The sequence below is a fragment of the Heterodontus francisci genome, chromosome 25 (genome assembly GCF_036365525.1).
Source record: "Heterodontus francisci isolate sHetFra1 chromosome 25, sHetFra1.hap1, whole genome shotgun sequence".
NCBI lineage: Eukaryota > Metazoa > Chordata > Chondrichthyes > Heterodontiformes > Heterodontidae > Heterodontus > Heterodontus francisci.
Window position 1 is genome coordinate 47,751,040 of NC_090395.1, and position 27,488 is coordinate 47,778,527.

Genomic DNA, 27,488 nt, shown 5'->3' on the forward strand with positions numbered 1-27,488 from the left:
GCTGGACTAACCTAACCTACAACATCCCCCACTCATTCAAAACCAATCATCACCCCCTCCTCAAAAAACCCTCGACCCCCCCCGTTCTTGCAACCTGCCACCATCACCTTTTTCCTCTCCAAAGTTTGTCAAAATGTTGTCGCTCTCAAATCCATGCCCGTCTCTCCCACGCTTCCTTGTTTGATCTCTCCATTCAGGTTTCTGCCTTATCCCACAGCACCGATATGGCCCTAACCAAAGTCACAAATAACATTCACAGTGACTGTGGCTGGTGCATTATGCCTTTCTGTCTTCATTGACCCTTACCATTCCCCTTTCAGATGTGGAGTTGATCATTCCATTGAGGGTGGTAGCAACATAAAAGAGAGCAATGACTCTTCTGCTGACATTAACTAGGATGAAGATGAATATGGGAAACAGAGCAGTGCCAAGCACAAATCGCTGAGGGACTCCTATGTGGGTGGTGTGATAAGACTTTGTTTGTCTAGCTTTCTGTTTGCTTTTACTCCATCATTCGTCTTCATTTGTAAAGCAATCCTTTCTCCACTGAACATCATCATAAGTTCTTGTAGCTTTCAGATTTTAAAATATTTCTGTGTTCCTTGCTAATATTTCCAGCATTTTCTGTTTTGATTTCTGTATTACATTTTAATTTCTCATGATCTGTCATATTTTCTTCTTTCGCATTCTTTTCACTTTATCTCAGGTTTAATTACTGTTTTCAAGTTCTCATTGATGTTAAATTGCAGAGTCTAATGTGGTGAAATACTATTCATGGACTCAAGATACAATAAATTCAGACATTTGGAAAATAGAATTCCAGTGAGTTGATTGTTTCAACAATCAGTTATCACTTATAGTTCCACTGTTCAAATATTTCTGTCACAAAATCAAGGCATTTTTCCAGGGTGAGATGAATGTTTGGAAAAGAACACTGGATGGATGATAAACCAAATGACCACATGAGACTTAAAATATTCAAAGTTGTGTCATTAATGTTTTCATTCAGAATGCATTCTTGTCTTTTGTACTATCTTTAAAATTAACTTCATTTGACAATTGTCTGATTGCTTTAGCAGCAATTTGGATCATTTTCCTATAATATTGTGCATATTTTGGTATGAAAATTACATCACAGATCTGTGCTGGCCTTAGACCTAAACTGTTTCAATACTGGGTCCTCCCTCTATTACCTGTTCGGCTAAACCTATGAAGCTGTAAATACCTATCTTTCCAGGCTTAAATGAGATCATGGCATTGTATGTTTTAATGCCAATGCTTTCTGGAAACTCATTTAACGTATGAGCCTCTACAACCATTAGTTTGGTTTGAACCTATCGGCTGAATTTTCCCGGTCAATTGGTAACGGGCTGGGAGAAAGGAGGGCTGGCCAAATGGTGGGGGAAAGCATTGGGAGGGGAGCCTGATGTCTTCCCACTGCCATGCCATGTTGATAGTGATGGGAAAGATGGCAGCTCGGCTGCCTACCAGGTTGCCAATTGAGCCACTTAAGTGGCCAAATAAGGGCCACTTTCCACTTTTGCCAGCATTTTGCCAGGGTCAGAAGGGCCTGCTGCTGTGTGGGGAGACAGCCAGTGAAACCAGCAGACTCCGAGGGGGTGGGCCCTCCTTTATGGGAACTCTATGGCACACAGAAGTGGCCCCCTAGCATCAATGGCCACCCTCGTGGCAATGACATTGCTGGTGCTCCACGATCACCACCATCCCTCCCCACCCCCCTCCCTGCACTACACCCCTGATTGCTGGGACCAAGCTGCCAGGCCCAGGCTTGTGCCAAACTACATCAACTCTCTTCAAGGGCATCCTGCCATTGAGAAGCCCTCTCCCCAGAGCTGCCCACCCTCTGATTGGGCCGGGAGCTCTTGGGGGCAGGCCACTGCCCTTAATTGGATGGCAGCCTGGCGGTGGCCTGTTAACTGGCCACCGTCTGCAATATACCGCCCTGGGTCCCGTCGCCCTCTGAAGCGGGGCCGCTTCCCGCTTTTGGCCCCTGCATCAGGACTTGCTGGTATGTGGCAAAATTCAGTCCTGTATGTCCAAGATTAAAGGAGATTGTTTAATAAACTGAGCCATTGGGGGAATTTTAACGTTGAAGAGCACATGGTTTGGGTGTAGGGGTTGCGGGGGGGGGGGGTGGGGGGTGGGGGGCGGGTGGTGGTTAAATTCACCGGAAATGTGATTGTGTCAGGAAGCAACGCACCAACTTCCTGGTTTAACTCGGGCGGTTTGGTCTGGTTGAACATAACCTGCTTAGAAGACGAGGATTCATAACTTAAACATGTTAAATGCTCACTTGCAGTGATATTTCAACCCAGTTTCAAACTTAACGGCGCATCCACAAGTTCCCAGAGCTTTCTGCAACTCACCATTGAAACCAAGAACACAATGGCATTCCATGGGGCTTAGTCAGGCAAATACTTCAAGTAATATTCAGTAATCACAACAGCTTTCTTACATATCAGTGGGAAAGGGTTTGATCACAGTATTTATGTAGAGAGTTTACTTTCTACACTTTGGAGGTTTTCACCATCAGATCAGGATGGGTAGCACCGTAGCTGCTTTAGATTGGACCTCAAATAAATAGCAATGTGATCAGCAGCAACAGCAATAGCAACCAACAGTTGACAGACCTGCAGGTGGACAGCAGAGAGGGGAGCAGCAGTAACTCACAGGAGGCACTACCATCTGAACAGGGTGTATAGACTGAGATGAGCTTCTTTGACCTGCCAGAAGAGCAGGACCTCTGAAGACTCAGGTTGTCACCTCAGGTGGTGGCAGACATCTGCAGTCTTCTAGAGGATGATCTACCCCCTGCTGGACCTGGTGACCATGTGTTAATAGTGGCTGTCAATGTGATCAATGCCTTCAAATCTTTTGCCTCCGGATCCTTCCAGAACTCTGCTGCAGACATATTTAGGAGCTCACGGTTGGCAGCATACAAATCGAAAAGACAGATGGGCAGTTTGCCAGGGCTGCCAATTATGCCCACTTCACCTGCAATGGCACCAGTCAGAATGAGTGCCCGCTCAGGTTTGTGTCTCTGACTGGCCTTCCACAGGTACAAGGTGTCATCAACTGTGCACACGTGGCAATTTGGGCACCCCCAGATCAATCAGGAATACTCATGAACCACAAGGGGTTCCACTCCATCAATGTCCCTCTGGGGCGTAACCACAAAAAAATGATCTGTGCAGGTGTCACAATGTTCCTGAGGAGCTACTATGATGTTTTCATCCTGCAGCAGTCCAAGCTCCCTGATGTCTTTGGACTTGGAAGCAAATTTAAGAAGTGGCTGCTAGGAGACAAGGGATACCCCATTCAAAGTTGTCTGGTGACCCCCTTGAAACACTCAACTAATGAATCCCAGGAGTATTATAAAGAAAGTCATATGACCACCAGATGTGTCATTGACCAAGCGATCAGCATGCTCAAGTTGTGCTTCAACTGCCTGGACAGATCTGGAGATGCCCTTCAGTATACACCAGTTAGGGTTTCTCGAATGGTCATGATGTGATGTGATCTGCACACATTGCGCAGTATTGAGGTTTGGAGCTGCAGGAGCAACATGGTATAGAGCACACATCATATGCAGATGAATAGAAGGAGGAGGAATAGGAAAATGAGGAAGACGAGAAGGGGGATGGTGAGATCGCCAATGCAGCACCAGCTACTCACATTGCTGTCCAGGATATCAGTGGTTCAATTATTAATGCAAGGTTCAGTTAGCTACCACTACTGAACCGATGTTAGAACCACATCCAACAGCCCCTTTCCCCCTCCCTCAATGCCACTGACAAAAAGAAGTCCTAAAAACAACAAAGCACCCAATGCACATCTTTCCATTGGTCCCCATCAGGGATAGGCACCAAAATGTTGCACTACGGACATTTGACAAAATTAATGACTCAGACGCAGACATTGGTGCAATTAATTTGTATATAAAGTGTACAGCCAACCTAATGCCATCAAAACACAGTACAATTTAAAACATATTTCTTCCTATTTAGTGAGATACCTGGCAATATTTTTGCTTGCACAAGTAGTCAATGTCTGCCCGCATACTTGATGTAGCGATGTGGAGAATCCAGATAGAAGTCGATCTGTCAGGAGTGATCTTGATCTCTTTCCCCTCTCCCCTCTCCCCCTCTCTGTGTCAACCCCTATCCCCTCTCTGTGCCCATCGCTCACCCCTCTTACTCTCCCCTCTGTGGCCATCTCTCTTCCTTCTCTCTCTTCCCCCCTCTCTCTCCTCGCTCTGTGTTCATCCCTCTCTCTCTCCCTTCTCTCCCCCTCTCTCTCTTTCAGCTTTTCTCTCTCTCCACCCCCCCCCCCCTCTCACCCCCTCTAGGGCTAACAAATCCAGAACTCCCTGGATGTCAAAAGAGGTAGAGATTAAGATGAAGAAGAAAAAGTGCGTATGACAGATGCCAGGTGGAAAATATTATTGAGAACTAGGCTGAATATAGAAGGTCCAGAGGAGAAGTGAAAAAGCAATTAAGAAAAACAGAGAGAACATGAAAAGAGACTGGCAGCCAACATTAAAGGGAATCCCAAAGTTTTCTATAGCATATAAATAGTAAAAGGCTGGTAAAAGGAGGAGTTGAGCCAATTAGGGAGCATAAAAGGGATTTACACCTGGAGGCAGAGGGCATAACTTAGGTATTAAATGAATATTTTGCATCTGTCTTTACAAGGAAGAAGATGCGACCCAGGCAATGGTGAAAGAGGAGGTAATTCAGACACTAGAAGTGTTCAAAATTTTTAAGCAGGACGTATTAGATAGGCTGTCTGTACTTAAAGTGGATAAAGCACCAGGACCAGATGAGATGCATCCAAGGATACTGAGGGAAGTGAGAGTGGAAACTGTGGAGGCACTGGCCATAATTTTTCAGTCTTCCTTAGAGTCAGGGGTGGTGCCAGAGGACTGGAGAATTGCAAACATTACACCCCTGTTCAAAAAAGGGCCAGTCAGTTTAACTTCAGTGGTGGGAAAAATTCTGGAAAGAATAACTCGTGACAAAATTAATAGTCACATGGACAAATGCAGGTTAATTAAAGAAAGGCAGCATGGATTTCTAAAGGGAAAAGCATGTTTCACTAACTTGCTGGAGTTTTTTGAGGAGGCAACAGAGGGGGTTGATGAGGGCAATGCTGTTGATGTGGTGTACATGGACTTTCAAAAGGCGTTTGATACAATGCCACACAACAGACTTGTGAGCAAAGATATAGCTCATGGAATAAATGGGACGGAAGCAAAATGGATACGGAATTGGCTAAGTGACAGGAAACAAAGGGTAGTGGTTAACGGATGTTTTTCGGGCTGGAGGAAGGTTTGTAGTGGAGTTCCCCGGGGGTCAGAGTTGGGATCCTTGCTTTTCCTGATATATATTAATGATATTGACCTTGGTGTACAGGGCACAATCTCAAAGTTTGTGGATGATAAGAAACTTGGAAGCATTGTGAACTGTGACGAGGATGGTGTAGAACTGAAAAAGGACATAGACAAGTTGGTGGAATGAGCAGACAGGTGGCAGATGAAGTTCAATGCAGAGAAATGTGAAGTGATTCATTTTGGTAGGAAGAACATGGAGAGACAATATCGAATAAAGGGTACAATTCTAAAGGGGGTACAGGAGCAGAGGGACCTGGGTGCATATGTGCATAAGTCATTGAAGGTGGAAGGACAGGTTGAGAGAGTAGTTAATAAAGCATACAGTATCCTGGGCTTTATTAATAGGGGCATAGAGTACAAGAGCAAGGAAGTCATGTTGAACTTATATAAGATACTAGTCTTGCAGCTGGAGTATTGCATCCAGTTCTGGGCGCCGCACTTTAGGAAAGATGTGAGGGCATTGGATAGAGGACAGAAAAGATTCACGTGAATAGTTCCAGAGATGAAGAACTTCAGTTATGAAGATAGATTGGAAAAGTTGGGACTGTTTTCCTTGGCCAAGAGAAGGCTGAGCAGTGATTTGATAGACGTATTCAAAATCATGAAGGGTCTGGACAGAGTAGGTAGAGAGAAACTGTTCCCACTCATGAAAGGATTGAGAATGAAAGGACACAGATTTAAAGTAATGCGTAAGAAAAGTAAAAGCAACATGAGGAAAAACTTTTTCACGCAGAGAGTGGTTAAGGTGTGGAATGCACTGCCTGAGAGTGTGGTGGAGGCAGGTTCAACTGAAGCATTCAAAAGGGAATTAGACTGTTTCTGAATAGGAAGAATGTACAGGGTTACGGGTAAAGGCGGGGGGAATGGCATTATGTAAACAGCTCATTTGGGGAGCTGGTGCAGACACGATGGGCCGAATGGCCTCCTTCTGCACTGTAACAATTCTGTGATTCTCTCCTTCCTCTCTCTCCCCCCTCTCTCTCTCTCCTCTCTCCCACACTCTCACTCTCTTTCTTTCTTTCTCTCTCTGACTGCTGCTCGGAGTGGGAACATCAGTTTCGGAACTTCAGACAGATTCAGAGTTTTCCGGCGGGCTTTTAAAAAAAATTCGGAACCCACCGGAAAACCCCGAATCTGTCCGAAGTTCAGAACCGCTGTTCCCTCTCTCAGCACCTGTCACCTGTGAAACTGACACTTGCGATTTTTTTAAAGTAGGTGTTAAGAAGCCAATGGGAAATTTTTCATCCTTGAAATTACCAGTCACGGAACTCAAAACTTTTTCCACAGACATAGGTGTCCATGTATGGACACGTTGCTGACCCCAGGAATTCATTTCTTCCCATTCATCATCAAGCAATTGAAAAGACGACTTGCCACTCTAGAATTGGCAACATAGGAAAGTAGCATAAAGTAATAACATTTATGTGAATCTCCGAAAGAACCGAAACTTCACAAAATAACATTTTCTCATGCAGCCATGGGCATACCTTTGCTTAACTATAAAGTTTTACTCTTCCTTTTCGTAATACTCATCTGTTGTGCTACCCCTGTGACTTCAGCAGAGGTCGAGGAAGGCTGATCAGATTCCTGTTCTGGCTGCTGAGATGCTCTTGGCTGATGACCTCTGTGTTTTGGAGCCCATAAGAACCCCACCAAACAGCATTCCACCACCACATGTGCAGGGGACAATTCGGCCATCGGGGAAGAGACAGCATGTCAGGTACTGACTGAGGGGCGGGCAACAGGTGAGAGGTAGGAGAGCTTTGAGTGGTGTCCCCACTTCCATATCTCCTTACATTATCATCCCTCTCTTGGGCCAGCTGTACCTCACTGCCACCACTATGGTGGTGAGCAGATTGGTGCAGATCAGTGTGGTACTGTAAGATCAAGGCTAGGGTATATCATCCTATGAAAGTGTGGCGGAAGCAGATTCCATAGTAACATGAAAAAGAGAATTGGATAAATAGTTGAAGGGAAAATAATTATAGGGCTATGGGGAAAATGTAGGGGAGTGGATTGATTGGATAGCTCTCAAAGAACTGGCACCAGCATGATGGGCAGAATGGTCTCCTTCTATGTTGTATCTTTTTATTTTTTAGAGATACAGCACTGAAACAGGCCCTTCGGCCCACCGAGTCTGTGCCGACCATCAACCACCCATTTATACTAATCCTACACTAATCCCATATTCTTACTACGTCCCCACCTGTCCCTATATTCACCTACCACCTACCTATACTAGGGGCAATTTATAATGGCCAATTTACCTATCAACCTGCAAGTCTTTGGCTCTGCGGGAGGAAACCAGAGCACCTGGCAAAAACCCATGCAGACACAGGGAGAACTTGCAAACGCCACACAGGCAGTACCCAGAATTGAACCCAGGTAGCTGGAGTTGTGAGGCTGCGGTGCTAACCACTGCACCACCCATCATTCTATGATTCTATTTAAGGAATCAAACATGGCATGTAGAGTCTGCACCACCATGGTCAAGGTGTGCATGGATTCAATTGAGTGCTGCAATTGATGTTTCATGCAGTTTGCCACTTTATCTATGCAAGAAGACATTGTTACAATACCCTGTGACATCAAACCACACATGCTTGAGGCAGCATGTTCCATTCCCTCTGTAATCGTGGTCAGCATGCTTGGAAGGCCTGTCAGTGCTTCGCACATTCCCTGCTGCTGCTCAATGATTATCCCTTTCATCGACGGCTCCCACTGTACAGCATCTGTATCCAGCTGAACAGAGCTTGGAAATGGCTGCACCCTCTGACACAGACTCTCCACAGCTGTCCCTGTCACCACTAGCTGCTCTTGCTTACTTGTGAAATGCGAGTCACCTACAAAAACCCAACTACCTGTCTAACTGGCCCCATTGATGTGCGAGTATCTGAGGTGGTGCATGGTAAGCATGAGTCCTGCGATGGTGTACCCTCGGGAGTAATCAACTCCTCTGAGGGTTTATCATCCACGAGCTCCATAGACTGCTGGTGCAAGCAATTTGTTATTTCCTCCAGCCCTGCAACCTTTCAGGATATCTGTGCTCCTCTAATTCTGGCCTCTTGAACAGTCCCAATTTTAATCGCTCCACCATGGTGGCCGTGCTTTTAGCTGCCTAGGCCCTAAGCTCTTGAATTCCTTCCCTAAACCTCTCTGCATCTCTTTCCTCCTTTAAGACGCTCCTTTAAAACTACCTCTTTGACCAAGCTTTGGTCATCTGCCCTATTACCTCCGTATGTGACTCAGTGTCAAATTTTGCTTCAGAATGCTTCCGTTAAGTGCCTATTACATTAAAACCTCTATATAAACACAAGTTGTTGTTGTCAGTTGTGCAAGGATCTGTGAAGTATTCAAAACAGTGCCCCCAAGTGGTAATACTGTGGTACTGAAGGACAACAACAATCGGTATAAAGTAGGGAGGGGACAGGCTGGGATTTTGGATTTTGTACTACAACTTTCCTCACATTTCAATAACGTAATTTCCCTTGTATTTCTGCGAGTCGGAACAGGGACTCCTCAGGCAAATATGGAGCTGCAGGTCCCTGATGAGGAATTAGACCTCAAAGTGAAAAATGTTTTGTGGGAATAGATTATTGGCTAAACAGAAATCGGCCGTATACAGAAGTCGTTGCAATCTCAGTAATAAAATTGATTTAGATAGTTAATTGAAAAATATTTACTTTATCCAGTTGATGCTCATGATTTCAATACGTAACATTAAGGCAAAGAACACAACAGTTATTGGATGTTAGCAAAATTAAACATATTGATTAATGGATCTGCTGGTGATACTGTTTTAAATAAACAACAGCAAAAATTCACTTAACTTGACGTAAGTTCAGAGTTGATTCTTTTCTTGGTAAATTGGTTTAATTTTGAAACTCAGGGTTAAAGCAGATTTCTTTCAAACTTAAATAGCTGTAAATTGAATGAGTTATTCAGCTTCTGTTATCTTTTCTCAGAAGATTATTGTCAAGCATAATACCGGTAAAATGTGTTGATGAAAGTTTTCATTTTTTCTAATGGTTTAGAATTGTACAACTATTTCAATGACTTTAAAGGAGCACTATTGTCACACTGAACTGATCTGCAAGACAACAGCCTTCTCAGCAACAGAGTGATGAGCTATGGGAGTGTGGCCATGATTTCTCACATGGTGAATTCACAGGCCTGAATTTTTAGGCCTCTATGTGGGCGGGTAAGGAACGGGCATGCATGGAATTTCAGGCCACCTTCTGGCGTGCCGGTTCCCCAGCTCCATCCCGCCTCGGGTCACTTTCCTGGAGTAAGATGGGAAGGCAGCAGGACTACCCGACCACGGCTGGTGGCCGACACAACTAATTAAAGGTTTATTGTCAGAGGCCAACTAGGATTTTCCAGTCAGCCTCCAGGTCCCCAGACGTGAGGGAAACAGTGTAGCTGACTGGAGGCGGCCTCCCAGTGGCAGACCGGGGGGAGGGGCCAGTGCTTCAGGCAGGCTTAGAAGCCCTCCCCGCCTGTTAGGATTCAGCTGAAGGCCGCTCTGTGGAGTGGTTCCCCATCCACAACAGCGGCCTGCTGTTTGATCTAGTTTTTACTTTAAATTTGAAAAATGTGGAGGGCACCACCATCTTGGGCTGCTCTCTCCCTCACTTATCTTGAATGGCATCCTGTTGCTGCTTCCCAGCTGAAGGGCCTCCTATTTCCCCTCTAGCTTTGAAAGCCCACCTGTCACTCTTAATTGGACGGCTAGCCTTCCCTCTGGCCATTAATTGGGCAATTCGGGGAGGAAAAAAAAATCGCAGATAAGTGACTGTTCCGCACACAGTGTGGGCTTCTGAAACCCATTTGAGCATAACGGCAGGGTCCTGAAGCCCACAGCGAAAATCCTGCCCAAGGTCTGCCCAAGACTGATACAAGAGCTAGTTACTGAGCAAAGTGGATAATTGACTGGAAGCACCATTGCCCTCTCAGGTGGCAATGATGCATGTCGGATAGAAACATAAAAATGAGAGAAATAGTAAAAATAGTGCATATTGTGATTTCATTTTGCAAGGCAGCTTATAGAAGCTACTACCTAGTTTAATAGGCTAATATTTTGTACAATACAGCGTCATCATCTTGTGAACCTTTCTGATTCTGATGAAGGATCGGCATCCCCATTTCAAATGCTGAGGAACATGCAATGTATTTCCAGCACTATCTGTTTGATTTCAGATTCTGGTTGTTTTAGTAACAGTTAAAAAAAATAGGTTGACAAAAAGATTGCACTTAAATAGATAAATTGGTTCAATATGAACATATTCATTATGAATTTGTGTAATCAAGAATAATGGAGCAGACAGTTCAAGGATATGGTATTATCCCCAAAAACATCCACACCATCATGTTAATCTTATGTACAAATATCAAACTTTATTAGATTTGAAAATAATGTTTCTGAAATTTAGGCAACAAAACTTTGTTAAACATTTTTTGTGTGTAATTTATATAACAAAGATTTTTTTTTAACCTCAGTATAATTCCCACCCAGCCGGTACACTGCACCTTGCTATATAATGTGTATGCGTTGTAAAGGATACAGCATACCCTTTCCTTCTCAAACGCTGAGCACATGTGACTTTGAGACTTGAGACTCCAATGTGTGAACAGGTGGCCTGGTTCCTTTCCAACAACTGAAACAGGGGCCAGAATTTTACGCCACGCAACGAGCGGGATGGTGGCACGGGGCGGGGGGGGGGGGGGGCGGGAATGTCACGTTATAATGGAGCGGGAGGCTTTCCCGTCCTGCCCCCGCCTCCACCACCCTTTACATAGGGTGGGGGTAGGGGCGAAAAACAGGCTGCCTGCCCCAGGCCAATCAAGGCCCTTAAGTGGCCACTTAATGGCCTTTGCCCGCCTCCACGCAGATTTTACGCATGGCAAGTGGGCGTCCTGGAGCTGAGAAAAGCTGCCTGGGAAAACCAGGCAGCTGCTGATTGTCCCGGGGGCAGGGAGGTCCCTGCTCATCGGACGCAGGGTGCCCTACGGCGGGCTGCCCCCACTACCCCAACCACCCCCAGCACGTCCCCCTTCCCTCCAACCAACTTGCCTTGCCGGGGCACGACTGATTACCCCCGGCGAGGCAACCAAAACGTACCTTTCCTCCCGGCTCCATTTCTTATAACTTCGGCTGAGGTGCAGTCCCAGCAGTGGCCACCGCTCCTGGTGGCGCTGCTGGAACTAAGAGCTACTGGCCTGCTGATTGGCTAGCAGCTCAATGAGGCGGGACTTCCTCCCTCAAGCGGGTGGCAGTCCCGCCTCGGATCAATTCAAGCCTGGGGACCCGTAAAATACAGAACAGATCCCCAGGCGAAGCGGAAGCGGGGTCGCCACCAACCTTTATGTCGGAGGCTGGCTCCCATCCACCCACTGTAAAATTCCGGCCAGTGTTCATCTTTGAACAATAGCTGCCATATCATTTCTGTTATAATAAATATATATTTCTAATAGCCAAACAGGTCTGGAATGATATCTTATTATGCAACACTTTACACTGAATTCCCCCAATGACTTGCTGTTACGAAGCAACACCGACACTGTAATTTTCAAAACACAAAACCTGGTGTTTAAATTAAACCTGTCTCCTATGGCACACACTTGCCCCTAGTTTCCATTCCAGTATCTTGGAAAAGATATTACATTGGCAAAAATCCCATTTCTAATTATTTATAGCCCAACATTTTGTAGTAAGAAGTTCTAAATAAATAATCAGGGAATTTCTCAAGGTATTGTATTGTTCCCATGTGGTGTACAAAAGTATTATACACTAATGTTGTCATTTGCAAAACATTATAGTTCTGTATCAACTTCTCTATGATAAATCTCATTATAAAATTGTTCAGATTCACCTACAAAACCTGTTATACCTCTGGATGATACTGTCATAGGTGATTCCAATGCTATGTCACTGCTGCTGTTTTTACATATCTCGTTAAAATAACCTTTATTCAATGTACATGCAGTTTGGCCACTGGGTGCTGCTATAGAGCAATTCTTGGCATTTGAAGAACTTTATCTTATTGATCATGTTACATATTAATTATAAATAGTCAGAGAAAAGGAGAAGGTACAGCACAGTTTCTGGCTGTTTCCCTGAGTGTGGGGATGAGGTGGAAAGAATGAGGACAATGTTATTTTTACAGCAATGCAATTTTTGGCCACAACCCTGGTTCCTGTTGTAAATAATATTGTGCACCTACCCACCTGCCTTGTCTTTGCCCTCACTGGCTGACTGTCATGTGCCACGCTGTCTGTAATCTGTGCTACTGTTTCCATGCTAATAAAGGCATATTGAAGCACTGGAAAAAGTAAAGATTTAAAGGATGTTGCCAGAATTGGCAGGACACAACTATCTCTTTTCTCCGGGAAAGATAAGACTAAGAGGACACCTGATAGAGATCCTTAAAGTTATGGGGGGATACGATATAGATAAGAGAATGAGAGTCCAGAACAATGGACATCAATATAAGATTGCATCTAACATATCAGATAAATAAGTGGCATTTCTTTACATAGAGAGCAGTGAGAATGTGGAACTCATTGCCATATGGAATAATTGAAGCAGATGGTACTGACACAATGAAGGGGAGGCTTGATACATCCACGAGTGAGATGGAAATAGAGCAATATTGGATGAGGATAGGAGGAGATAATTACAGTGGGAAAGCTCATCTGTAGCATAAACATCTGCATTGATGAGTTAAATATGAATAGGAGAGTCATGAAGTTAATAATTACATAAGATATACTGTTTTGCATTGAGTACTGCTCATTTGCCTGTTTTAATTGTAGAAAGCATCCGTAGGTTTATAGCCTGAGTCTCAGTCTGACAGTTTATTTTCAATCTGTCTATTGAAGACAGGAACATTTCATGGCAGCAAGCAATATATTCCAGTACACTGGCACACAATGGCAAGGGTTCTGTTGTACACCTGGAACTGGCTATTGTTTACATAGATATTGGGCACATTCTGGTTGTGAAGGATGTGAGGTGCATTTATGAGAGTAATAGATGACACTGAATCCAACAGAATCCAATTACAATAAAATCCCCCAAACATTTAACTCTCAAGACTAAAAAAAAACACAACAGTATTTGCAAATCACTGCAAATATGTGACAAGCGAGGTATCTTGTCATTATGATGAAAGAAATATGAGAGAATATTGTTCCAGAATGTTGAAACAAACTTTCCACATTATGCACATAGAGTGACAGTCAAGAAAAATATTTCTAATCATTTATTATTTATTCCCTCAAAATTGTGTTCTGTACATAGAAAGATGTTTTTAGTTTGAAGTTCTGATTATTTCAGAAAACAGAAAAGCTGTACAATTCCCAACCTCAACAGAAAAACTGTAAGTTAAATGAAGCTTGCAGTACTGTTTGAAATAATGTATAATTTTGTTGTGAAACCTTCCAGTGAAAGAGGCTCATCGCAGAAGAGAGAAACAATTGCTGTTATATTGCACAAACAATATTTGTCAATCTACGGCACAGTGATTAGCACCGCAGCCTCACAGCTGCAGGGACCCGGGTTCGATTCCGGGTACTGCCTGTGTGGAGTTTGCAAGTTCTCCCTGTGTCTGCGTGGGTTTTCTCCGGGTGCTCCGGTTTCCTCCCACAAGCCAAAAGACTTGCAGGTTGATAGGTAAATTGGCCATTATAAATTGTCACCAGTATAGGTAGGTGGTAGGGAAATATAGGGACAGGTGGGGATGTTTGTTGGGAATATGGGATTAGCGTAGGATTAGTATAAATGGGTGGTTGATGTTCGGCACACACTCGGTGGGCCGAAGGGCCTGTTTCAGTGCTGTATCTCTAATCTAATCTAAACATATTTACAAATTTTATTGAAACTGTTAATCATCAATACACAAATAATGGGCCAAAATCTATGAACATACGAATTAGGAGCAGGAGTAAGCCACTCAGCCCCTCAAGCCTACTCCGCCATTCAGTAAGTTCCACCTATCCCCGATAACCTTTCATCTCCTTGCTTGTCTACCTCTATCTTAAAAATATTCAAAGACTCTGCTTCCACTGCCTTTTGAGGAACAGAATTCCAAACTCATGACCCTCAGAGAAAAGATTTCTCCTCATCGCTGTCTTAAATGGGCGACCCCTTATTTTTAAACAATGACCTCTAGTTCTAGATTCTCCCACAAGGGGAAAATCCTTTCCACATCCACCCTGTCAAGACCCCTCAGGATCTTATATGTTTCAATCAAGTCACCTCTTCTTCTAAATTCCAGCGGATACAAGCCTAGCCTGTCCAATCTTTCCTCATAACACAGCCCGCCCATTCCAGGTATTAGTCTAGTAAACCTTCTCTGTACTGCCTCCAACACATTTACATCCTTCCTTAAATATGGAGACCAGTACTGTACACAGTACTCCAGATGTGGTCTCACCAAAGCCCTGTATAGCTGAAGCATAACCTCCCTACTTTTGCATTCAATTCCCCTCGCGATAAACGATAACATTCTGTTAGTTTTCCCAATTACTAATTCCTAATTTTGCTGTTAAAATATTGCCAAGGCTAACGGCACTCAGTATTATTTATGCGCCACTGGTACAGTAACTTCAGACAAGGGACAGATATGCAGTTAAATGCAAATACCCAAAAATTGCTGTCTGAATTGTGCCACTCCACTCTTTGCTTCATGAAAACAGCATTTTGCTGTCTCCCTCCCCATTGAAATGCATTGCGTGGCATGTATTTGTTGTATTTGCACGAACTAGAGTCAGCACAGTAATTCGTTTTTTTTCAAGGCTACCCTTTCAACGACATGAGAAGAGTTAATAACTGCCAGTCAACCTCTCTGACACTGGAAATTAACTATTAAAAAGTTTGGAGTCTCATTCCTTCAGATTTTAATTGATAACAGATTCTGAAAATGTAAAATTTAACATTTTTATTTTACTTTTCCTTTCTGTCTCATTTTTCTCTCCATACAATCTTTCGATCCCTTTATTTCACTCTGCACCACATTTGGCATTGAATTCACCCATTGTAATTTACACTTCCTTCTTAGTCCTTGTGCCATTAATTTCACAATCTTTCAATCTGATCAGTTAAGGGGATACAGTTACTTGTCCAATCTCCCTCACTGCCATATTATCAGCTCACAATTTCAGCTACTTGTCATGCAAAAAATGTAAAAAACCAAAACACGCAAGGGAAAGTCTAACAGCAGATACTGTTGGATGTTACAGCAAACTGTGGCCAAATTTTATTTTTTATAAATGGGTAACACAAAAATGTATTTTCTGCATTTTTAACTAAAGTGCATTTTTTTTTACTTTTAAAGCGATCAAAAAATAATGCAGATATGAAAAATATGTTATTACCTTCGGCTGGATGCCATACTAGGTAGCCAGAATGTCACTAGCTGGACTGAGGTTAATGCTGTTTCAGTGTGCTGAACAAGGCTCTTCCTTCATACCACGTGTCCACATTGTACCAGAGTATGGGCTCAGGCTGCTGCCTTACTTTAACACTAATATGAAATAGTGAAATCGCTCACTATTATATATGCACAGTTCCTGATGCTAGAATTTTGAAATCGATCAATTCTATTTCTGATATTACATGCAGGGAACATATTCCACAATGTGCACTATGTGGTGGGAAGGCCGTGCACAGAGATCAAATTTGTGATAGGTATCTGACACTTCAAACCTGCTATTCCCTTGGAATTTTCTTATAGAATTCAAAGTTCCTGACATTTATTGGTCTTTAAATGTTGTAATATTTTAAATATGCGATGAAAATGTGTTCTGTAGTTAACAACTTGTATTTATACAGCACCTATAACATAGTAAAATACCTCAAGGTGCTTCATGGGAGTACTATCAAACTAAATTTAATACCAAGGCAACATAAGGAGATATTAGGTCAGATGACCAAAAGCTTGGACAAAGAGGTAGGTTTTAAAGTAGGAGAGGTTTAGGGAGGGAATTCCAGAGCTTAAGGCCTTGGTGGCTTGAGGCATGGTCACCAATGATGGTGCAATTAAAATTGGGGAATAAATGCAGTTATACTCTACATTATTTAAACTTGTCATTGGAACATATGAAAATAGACTGTGAAAAATTCTTTCTATCAAAAATAAGTCTTGTCAGATCTTATACATAGGACAATCTTTGGCTCGAATCATATCGGCCTGAGATAAAAGTCTTCTTCCGTCTGCAAACTGTTTGGATTCCACCTGAAATGAGTTTAGGCAGTCTCAGTACAGTTCCCAAAGTTTATGGGCTCACAGCACAAAACTCCACCAACTTTGGCACGATAAGCAATCAGAACAGCCATAGGATTGCTGGTGTATTAAATGGAAAAATAGTCACACTGTCATAGTAAATAAAAACTCTTCTAAAGTTGGGTTGAGGCACATTGTTGGGGCAAAGTCGAGGAAGTTAGGATTGCTTGAATGTTGTACTGAATAATGTATTATTCCAAAATATAGCTCTCTCTAAGGTCACAATGTTAAATCATTGAGTAGACACAGTCATTGCTTGATTGTCAAGGAACTTGGCTGATTGTAATGCTCAGAAGCTCCCAACATCTGAAAGTTGTTTTGCAAGTGCAACTGAATACCTACATGTAGACATGCCACTTTTAATGTATTAAACAGCACATTGCCTAGGGGTGCTGCTCATAGTCGAGTCAGGCACTACATGGTTTTATAATAGGGTTATTATGTAATGTTATGCACAATTTATGAATATCAGGGTCACTGATTTAGTGACTAAAGAAGTCAGATTTCCTACTTACCACGTGATATTCTTGGATATTTAACACTATCTCCAAGGTTGACTTATACAATTCCATCCATTTGTCAATGAAAATTGTAAATTAGTGGCCTTCATTACTATGGGGTAGAGTTTCCACTTTAAGCTCATTTGGTAATTTCAGCGCAAATGTGCCCGTTTTGCAAAGCTGCCCCCCCCACCCCAACACCAAGTTTCCGCTCAAACTCATTTGCATGTCGCCAAACACAAAATCTGGCATGAACCAGTGCAATCGGGTAGCATTTTAAAATACAGTTTATTTCAAAAGAAATTTTGCTTTGAAATATATTCCTTGATATATTGAAGAGTGGGCAACTTGGTAAAAGTTTAATTAATACAGCTGAAAATGGGTTTCTCACAAAAAAATAAGCATTTTGAGCCACAGTGTCAATTCACCACCTGAGTAATCAGATGTTAAAATTACTGAAAATGACTTTAAAATAATATACAAAATTATTTCAGTTAGAATGGGGCATATCATTCATCCTGCCTTCCATAATTATTCAGCTAATTGTGATTTTTAATCATATTCAGATGTTCAATAAATTCACAAGCACTGTTTTAATATTTTAAACTCGAGAATTTTCTGTTCTAAAAAAGGGGAAATTAAATAAAGATTAAAAACCCGTGCCCCACATAAAAAAAACTCTGAATACTTAAAATATAAATGGACTATGATTAAGTATTAATATTTGAAAGCAGTAAAATGAGCCATTTTTCTCTTTTCTAGCTAAAGCCTCAATCCTGATTATCAGCAAAGGAAATGGAGCTTATGCTGGCCTGTGAAACCAATAAAAACATGCACAAATTTAACTTCCCTACTAGGAGCAGTTTGGCACATTGTGAGCATAATCCTCTAAATTATACACAAAATGTAAACCATGAAAAGGTTCATTTATAAACCGATTCAGTGAGACAATGCATAACATGAAATATTTTACTTAAGTACTTCTTCTGGTTCATGCACTATAATCTTTCAAGATATATGTATCCCAATTTAAACATTTTTTTTCTTCATGCAAAAGAAAGTTTCATAAAATAAATCTAATTTCCAAAGCATATGTCAATTGCCGACTTCATTTTTCATTACCAAACAGTTTTTCTAATAACCGTTTCCAAATAGTCTTCATCTAATACGCTAAACACTTAAGTAGCACGTATAAAATGTTAGAAGGTGTTTGCTAAGTCATGAAGTTGCAGCTCGGCAATCAGTTTTGATGAGGTATTACATAACTATCCTACATGTGAAGCTGTTTTCATCTTTTAAAAGAAAGTACAAACTTGCATTTTAAAAACTAAGGTTCAACAAAATTGACTTTATAGAATAAAATATATTTACAAATATTTTACTTAACTTTGGAGATATACTTTATATAATTGCTGCTGATAGCTCAAAAACAGTAATAGAGTATATTGTGAGTAAAGGAGGGCATGCTAGTTAAACAGAAGTAATAGATTTCAACGTGTCTGGCACTGTTGAGAAGAATCAGCAGTACTGCAATTTTAATCAAAGTTGAATACAGCTGAAAGGGAAAACAAATGTGTAAATCTGTGTATAAAGAATAGATTAGATTAGAGATACAGCACTGAAACAGGCCCTTCGGCCCACCGAGTCTGTGCCGAACATCAACCACCCATTTACACTAATCCCACATTCCCACCAAACATCCCCACCTGTCCCTATATTTCCCTACCACCTACCTACACTAGTGACAATTTATAATGGCCAATTTACCTATCAACCTGCAAGTCTTTTGGCTTGTGGGAGGAAACCGGAGCACCCGGAGAAAACCCACGCAGACACAGGGAGAACTTGCAAACTCCACACAGGCAGTACCTGGAATCGAACCCGGGTCCCTGGAGCTGTGAGGCTGCGGTGCTAACCACTGCGCCACTGTGCCGCCCAATAGATTTTGCTATATACAGCAAAAGGAAATCTAACCCCAAAATTTTTAAAATACTTTAAACAAATGTAGTACCCTATATCCAAGGGACAAAATTTCTGACGTAACTATACATTTGTTTTTACAAAGTCAATTGTAAAGCAAAATGAAAAATGATGCAGCACAGAATCGGAATTCGAACAAGTGTTTAAAAATCATGGTGACCAGAATTAAAGTCCCTTTAAACAGAAGGACTAGTTCAAAGCTATATTGTTGTCAGATTTAAAGTATTTATTTCCCTGGCCTTTTAGGATATCCATGTACCACATGCTGTGGTTGTGAGAAGAGGCAAATTACCTGCTTCTATATCTATCAAGTTTAATAAATATGGCTATGGTGGAGGTAGTGTTTGTTACTGTACAGGTAATCCAAAGGCCTGGACTAATAATCCAGGAGATTGAGAGTTCAAATATCACCATGAGAATTTGAATTTAGTTTAAATTGGAAATTGCAAGTAGTTGGATTGTCGCTCCTGTCAGAAGTTAATCTGGCATCCAACAGGTCTGAACTATATATAATTCCGGTCTCTCAACACTTGGTTGATTCTTAACTGTCCTCTGCTGTGGCCTAGTAAGCCACTCAGTTGCATTAAGGATGAGCAATAAATGCCGTCCTTGCTAGTGATGCCCCATCCCAACAAGGAATAATAATTTAAAAACCTGTACAGGCATTACATGTCCCAGGGTATCCACTGATTTCCTCTCCCCTCTAATAGGGTAGCGTTTGCCACTTGCCCTCAAATGAACCAGTCAAGATCAACTACTGTGTGCGGAACTTCAGGCACAAACATATATTTGTTCACTGCATGGTAAAGGGTGTAGTAAGCCAACACACTGCATCAACAAGTTGGCTCCTACTTCCCTCTGCTTCTTACATTAAGTTATTTATCACATTGAGTCACAGAGGGATGAAGGCTGTGTCCACCTCCAAACCAAGAAATCCTCTCCATTTATTCTCTGAGTCTCTGTACGTATCCGGGACTCACTTGCTTCAAGAAACTGAACAGCCTTCTGCCAGATCTTCTTCATCTTTTTCCTGACGCAAGAGAAAAGTTTAAAAAATAAAAGTTTAAAATTTCAATATTAAAATTCAATTTCTGTGTCAAAGGAAACACGCTAAAAAAGATGTGTCTCAGATAGATCTTGTTGAGGCAAAATAGAGTTGTAGGGCTTGGCATACTCTACTCTTGGACACTGATTTTCTTTCTCATTTGGGTTGTGCCACGTTACTGCTTTGGTATTTTTGAGTGACTGAATGATGGATAAGCAGAGTCAGTGATCAGCTTATCTCGAAGTGAGTGAGAAATTCTTTTACAGAAAATAAGGAGCTGTGAACATGACTTTCTAGTTGAAAGTATTAGAAAGGAAGGAGCAGGGAGGTTTGGTTGCCAAAGTACCAGCAGGTTTTATTTTCTTGGTCAGTTTCACTGCTGACAGTGATAACGTCGCTGAAAAGGTGGCCTTTTATCTGCTGCAAATAAAGTGAACTGCACAGTAATTAATATTCCACTGGTTTCTAATGGTGCTTGATAAAAATAAAAAGATTTGTAGCATGGGAAGTCTGTTTACGCTATTAGCATAAATGATCACTCACTACCAAAAAGAGTACTTTATTTTTGGATGGTAGCAGGAGTAGTTGCAATAATCTTTTGATTTAAAGCAGGTTGTAATAAGAAAAAACTCCTATGAAAAAATAGTACATGTTGGAGCTGCAAATATACAGATACCTATTTGTTTGTATGAGGGAGTTCAGAAAGAAGGTCGCATCACCAATCATACAGAACTCTTTCTTGTAACTTAATAAACACACCTGTCCTCAGGTTGAATTAGTGTGTCACGGACATGGGGGACAGGTACATAAGGTATGAGTTCCAAATCCTTTTCCCAGTCTTGATTGTGAGCACGAACGACAGCTGTTTTAAAAAATAAAATTAAAATAGATCGAGTTTTATTGTGAACCCAACAATCAGATAATCATAGATTGTACTGTATGTATACATATTCATAAGACAAAGAGATCAATTAAATCTATCCTGCTTTATCAGCTGAAAGAAACAATTTGTTCTTTTGGCACCGATTATTAAATGGAATACAGTACCATGATTGTTGGTCAACCTTGAATACTGACCCAAATGGTCATTTTGCAGGTGAAACTCCTGACAGTGGGTGTCAGCAAGGTATTCAATTCTACTAGAATTAATACCAAGCCTAATCATATCCTTACTGAGTGTTCGTATTAGCCCACGTTGAGGAGGGATGCCTTGGATTGTTATAAGAATTGAGAACCGGAGCCAATTCTCCCCTATCCTAACTTAAAATCATTGATTAATAATATAATGATCATGTTACTGCCTGGATGAGATCATGTACCTCTCACTAGCCTGATATTGAACCTAGGACTTTGCTGATCTGTGTGGTTGATTGGATAAGCTCACTGAGTTATCAGAACAGTTTTTCAAAATGCTTTTAAAATAAGTTAGAAATATCATTTGATTTTAATATTCATTTTCACAACTATATTAGGAGTAGCCTAATTTGCTGTCAGCTACTGATCAGGAAGAAACTATTTTCTTGCCACTTTAACTCTATACAATAACCCAGAACCGAGATTACTATTGTAAGAGTGTACAGATTTTAAGTGAGAGACAGAAAGCTTGAGAGAAAAACATGGGTGCATGTGTGCCAGTCATGAAACTAACACACCACTTGATAAATGTTACATACCATGGAACTTATCTGAACACATAAGAGATAACCCATAAACCCAAACATTGGCAATTTTAGCAACATGTCATACAGATTATAAAAATAAATAAAAATCATACAGTACCTATGATTTTGTTTACCATTTCATACACAGCTTGTTGTTGTTCTTTCATTTTTCTCAATTGGTACTTCAGAAGCAGCAACAAAATCCACAAAAAACTTAAAACTTAACAAAAACACAGAAAAGTTCATCAGTTCACATTTTTTCTGCCTTTTTTGTAATAAATTAAGCAGTGTGTGTTCTAAAATAGGAATGAATTTAAAAATATCCAACTCTAGCAGTGTCTACTTCCTCTCTCTGCTCCACTCTCTAAATTGCAGCCTTCAGCTGCCCAACCTCTACTCTCCAAAACTCCTTCTCTAAATCCCGAAACCTTGCTCCTTCTCTCTTCTGTAAAAGCCTCCTCAAAACCTACTTCTTTAACCAGTCTTTTGGTCTTGCTCCTAACTCTTCTACTGCTTGGTATTACAGGTATTATTTAAATGTATGTGGTTGCATCAGTCCTTGCAATAGAACACAAGGTTTCAGAGTTTCACGCAGACCACCACATGAAAAAATTAATCTATTGCCCTTTTCAAGGGCAATTAGGGATGGGCAATAAATGCTGGCCTAGCCAGCGACACCCACATCCCATTAATGAACAAAAGAAAATGTAAGCATCAGTGGTAAAAATCATTAAACACTTGTATACTTAAAGGACATTCATCTGGAGGTAGGTTTTGAGGAATCTTTTAATGGTGGAGGGATTTAGGGAAAGAGTTTCATAGACTACAGCCAGGAAAAGTGAAGGCTGAGATATGGATAGTCACAGTACAGTGGTACAGAGGCTATGTTACCGGCCTAGTAATTGAGAAACCTGCACTAACAATCCGGAGAACATGGGCTGAATTTTACCAGCCCCTCGACATCGGGGGTCATGGCGCGGAGGCCCGTAAAATACTTGTGGGAGCGACATACCACAAACCCTGCGCCGAGAAAGCCCTGTCGCACTTTACCGGCAGCGGCGAGGCCTCGGTGCGGCCCCCTGACACAAAGCAGTGGGGCCTTCATTTCAATATTAAAATGCATTAGAACAACATGTAAATCAATTTACCTTGTCCCGCTGGCCGTCCCACGCCGATATTACGGAGTTCTGAGGTATGACACTGCTGGGGAGGGAGGAAGGAGTGTAAATTACAGGGTGGGGGGGAAGCAGGGAAGAACCGTTTGATTGGTTGGGGGGAATGGCAGGAAGGGGTCAAGGTTTAAATTTGATGAAGGTTGGGGGTGGGGGGGGGTTGAAGGTTGGGATCTGCACAGAAGTGTTTTGGGGGGAATATCCAATGAATCCATCGAATCTTCCTTGGGGGTGTGGGCGAGGGGAGTGAGAATGTTATTAAATGTGTTACTTGAATGTTAATCATTCTATCTTTCAAAATCCAAATGCTCATAAAGGGCTTGAAGCCCTTTAAAATGGCGCCTGCGCGGTGGCATCACACGCTAGTGCTGGGGATGGAATGGCAGCCCCCGCTACTTCATCAGAGACGGCCGCTCTGCCCCCGCCATTTAACTGGGCCCCCGCGCAAAATATTACATCAGCCCCTGACTTCAAAGCGCGCTCATAAAATTCAGCCCCATGAGTCTAAATCCCACCAGTTTGAGAATCTGAAGTCAATTTAAACAAAATCTGAAAAGAAAAAGCTGGATTACTGTAAAATCCTAACTGATTCACTAATATCCTTTAGGCAAGAAAACCTAACATCGTTTCTGCTCTGGTCTCTATGTAATGGCTGAGGTTGGTGTTACATATTAATGCTGTAGTCCACTGGCGATAGTGGAGAACTGGGGTTTTTGTTTGTGTTTAGCCAGTGAGTGGACTATAGGTGTGCTTTGTTTATACTGCAAATGAAGCCCAGTTAATTCAAACAAAACACAGAGCAACTTCAATAGGATTAAAAAAAACAAATGTGCATTTGTTTAGTGGTTTTCAAAACTTTAGGACATTCCAAAGTGCTTCAAAGTTAATAAATTATTTGAAATTATAATTACACTGTTATTATGTAGGTAAATGCAGAATACCACAAGCAGCAACAAGTTAATTTGATTTTGGCCATATGTCCAGGATAGCAGAAAACGCCCCTGCTCTTTTTTGAATCCTGTCATGTGATCATATAAATCCACCTGACTACGCCTCAGATTAATGCTTCATCCAATACCTGGCACCTCCAAAAAAACAGCGATCTTTCAATACTGTACTGAAGTATCAGCCTAGATTGTGTGCTCAAATCCTCGAGTTGGGCAATCCCAAATCTTCTGACTCAGAGCCAGGAATGCTACCATTAGGCCAAAAAGACACTTCAGAGGTGAAAGTTATGTAGAGGAAGACCAGGGGAAACGGCTGAGGCAAAAGGTAACGTCATAGAGTCATACAGCACAGAAAAAATCCCTTTGGCCTATCATGTCCATGCTGGCCGTCAAGCACCTATCTATTCTAATTCAATTTTCAAGCACTTGGCCTATAGCCTTGTATGCTATGGTGTTTCAAGTGCTCATCTAAATACTTGAGGAAGAACTTGAAAAAAACAAGAGAACTCTGGCAACTTATGTGCAAGAGCAAAGAACTTTTAGTAATGGTTTATCGAGCCTAGATACTATCAGTTGTGGGTAACTTCATGAGCAAAAAACCTTACTAATTATTTAGATTGCCTGTTAGTTTACATAAACTCAAAGTAGATTTATTGCTAAAATACAGTAAGCTAACAAAGGTGTGGTTTATGACTGTTTTGCCATAATAAAATTATACAGGTGAGGAGAGGTGTCGCTAACATTAAACATTTGAGCAAGTAATGAAGATAAGGTAACTTTCTGAAAATAACTGAAATGCTTGATATAAAGGAACAGCACATTTTCCCACACATCAGCCTGAATTTTACGAGCGCACTGCAAATCACGATAGCACGCCTTGAAGTTGGCATCCGTCCGCTTGGATCACCCGTCGCTGAGCCCCCATGATATTTCGCATGGGAGCTCATTTAAATGGAGGGGGTGGAGTGGCCACCCCCGATGACGTAAAGGGGACGGCCACTCCGTCCCCGGCACTGGCGTCCAGCACCACCATGCAGGTGTTGGTGCCATTTTTAAAGGGCTTCAAGCCCTTACCGGTAATTTTAATTTTTAAAGTCACGCTGTGGGCAAATTAACATTTAAAACTTTATTAACAGATTGAGGCCCCCTCCCACCACCCTGATGGCCATTTAATGTTATTTACATACTGGAAAACCTCTTCTTCCTAAACATCAACTTTGCCCCCCGAATTTTGTAACTTTGCCCTTTAACCCCTTCCCACTACCCCTCAGCCAGTGGAAAGAGTTTTCTCCTACCCCACACCCCTGAAAATTTCACTCCTCCCCCCTCCCCCCCAGCATCACGACTCGGAACTCCAAATGGAGTTCTGGCCAGCGGTGAACGTCGGCGTAGGACGGCCGTCGCTGAGGTAGGTCATTATTCTTTAATTGTAATATCATTTGCATATTCAGATGAAGGCCCCACCGGCAAGCGGTGGGGTAGCCGCACTGAGGCCTCGCCACTGTTGATAATATGCAGCAGGGCCTTCCCAGCGTCGGGGGCCATGGCGGGCCTCTGCCGGAAGAATTTTACGGGCCCCCCCCCCCACCACAACCCCCGACGTCGGAGGGCTAGTAAAATTCAGCCCATCGTATCTGTAATGCAACAAACACGCAATTTAGATTCTGAGCATGATTCCTGCTAGTCCCTCGTTAGAAGTAACCATGGGTGCTCTCTAATCTTGCAACGTGAGCTTTTTTCAGTGATTATCTTTATAAGGATCATTACCAAACTTGTCACTGATCTTGGCCTGAGACAATTTCAATTACTGTGGGGCTGATCATCTTATAATCTATAATATATTAAATCTGCACAGATTAACATTTTCAATGACTTACCCCAGATAAAGATGAGCATTCTGTGAAGAATAGTAAAAACTGTAATACGGAGGCGACAATAGAAATTCATTTGAGGACGAGTAGATTCAAGACAGGTCACCTGATCAACTGAAGTTACTGCTGCTTCAGAGTCTTCACCAATTAACCTGTATCAAGACATGCAAAAAGATATAAACTGACAATTAAATGAACTTTCTTCTAAGGCACAGTTGCAAAGTCACTATATTTTTAAATCACTCAAATATAATATAAAAAGTGATTCAAGTCAATTATTCAAACCAGACAGCGACAATATTTATTAAGGATCACTACCAAATTTGTTACAGTACTTTGCCTAAGAGAACCTTTAATTGCAAGATCATGAATTGTGTGGCCATCTGTCAACTTGCTGCTTAAACCAAATATCAAATAATTTGGCATAACTTTAATCAGAAGCTTCTGCGACATACCACTTTAAGAGAACATATATAACAGAAACTACTGTAACAATTTCCTAAAGTTGCTAATATTTTAATCCATTCCAAATTCAAACAATTATGAGAATTCTTGGTCAGAATAACCAGCCATGCAGTTGCAGCCATTGTTTTGATTGTTCATACTGAAAAATCTTACAAATATTATCCATACTTTGTCAAATGGTTTTACATCTTTCATGAAGCTGTAATTTTTCTGTACACAGTCTCTAATTAAGGAACAGGGATTCAAAAAGAAAAAGTTACATGATAGTACAAAGCAGATGGAATTTTCTTTAAAAAAGACAAAAGGAAAATTTATAACACCTAATTTTTTGCCTTATTACCTCATCAATCAATGCTGCTTTTGATCCCACCAGCAGAAATAGATAGAAAGGAAGAGAAATCAGTGAGCTATGAGAAAGCATTTTAGTTAGAGATAGTGCCTTCCATGAAGGCAGGACCTCAAACTGACAATTTGCTGCCTGGCAAATCTCATGTTCAAAACCACATCTCACCACTTCACTGATTAATATTGCTGAACACTAATACAGCAACATTTAAAAAGTTTGAATGGCTAATGAAAAAGGAAATGAGCCAGCTTCCTACCAGCAACCCATCTAAATTTACAAGGTGGATTGCAGGTTATCGAGAAGAGTACTATGTTAATGTTACATGCTCAAATATTTTTGTAAAAATAGAAGATAATGTTTGAACTTTATTAATGTTATACTTAAGGTACTGAGACAGCTAAATATTGTGCCAATTGTGAACTACACTGAGGCTGCCAAATGGATTTAGATTTGGATTTTTGACATCCCAGGCAAGACACTTTAAGCTCATCTTGTTGATAATTTGAACCCACATTCTGATGGTGAAACACAAATCCTTAAACACAGACATATGGCCATAGCAGAAAACTACTTATCTGTCTTGGTGAACTTTGCTTGTGGAATAATCACAGTTTAAATAAGCTTCTTTCAAAAGAAATACAGAATAAATTAAAAGTACCTTTCCAAATCTGGACAAAATGCGTTCCAAACTTGAACTGTATTCTCAATTATCCATTATTTTAAATGTTTAAAGAATTGTTAAAAACAGCTAGTGTAGAAGAGTGCAGTATAAATGATATCCACAATCACAAGAGATTATGTTC

General features: G+C 41.5%; 1 protein-coding gene across 4 annotated transcripts in view; it reads right to left on the reverse strand.

Annotated features, from left to right (window-relative positions):
- Positions 1 to 19,781: 19,781 nt before the first annotated feature.
- The window catches only part of LOC137383861 (inner nuclear membrane protein Man1-like), a 36,404-nt gene continuing 28,697 nt past the window's right edge, over positions 19,782 to 27,488 (reverse strand). The window contains exons 6-9 of one of the 4 annotated variants that reach the window (XM_068057188.1): positions 25,881 to 26,026; positions 22,003 to 22,104; positions 20,983 to 21,085; positions 19,782 to 20,208 (exon numbers count right to left, since the gene is read on the reverse strand). In XM_068057188.1, the coding sequence (XP_067913289.1) occupies positions 20,061 to 20,208; positions 20,983 to 21,085; positions 22,003 to 22,104; positions 25,881 to 26,026 (499 nt within the window). In that variant the 3' untranslated portion in view covers positions 19,782 to 20,060. The other 3 variants (XM_068057191.1, XM_068057190.1, XM_068057189.1) reach the window with 3 other exon arrangements.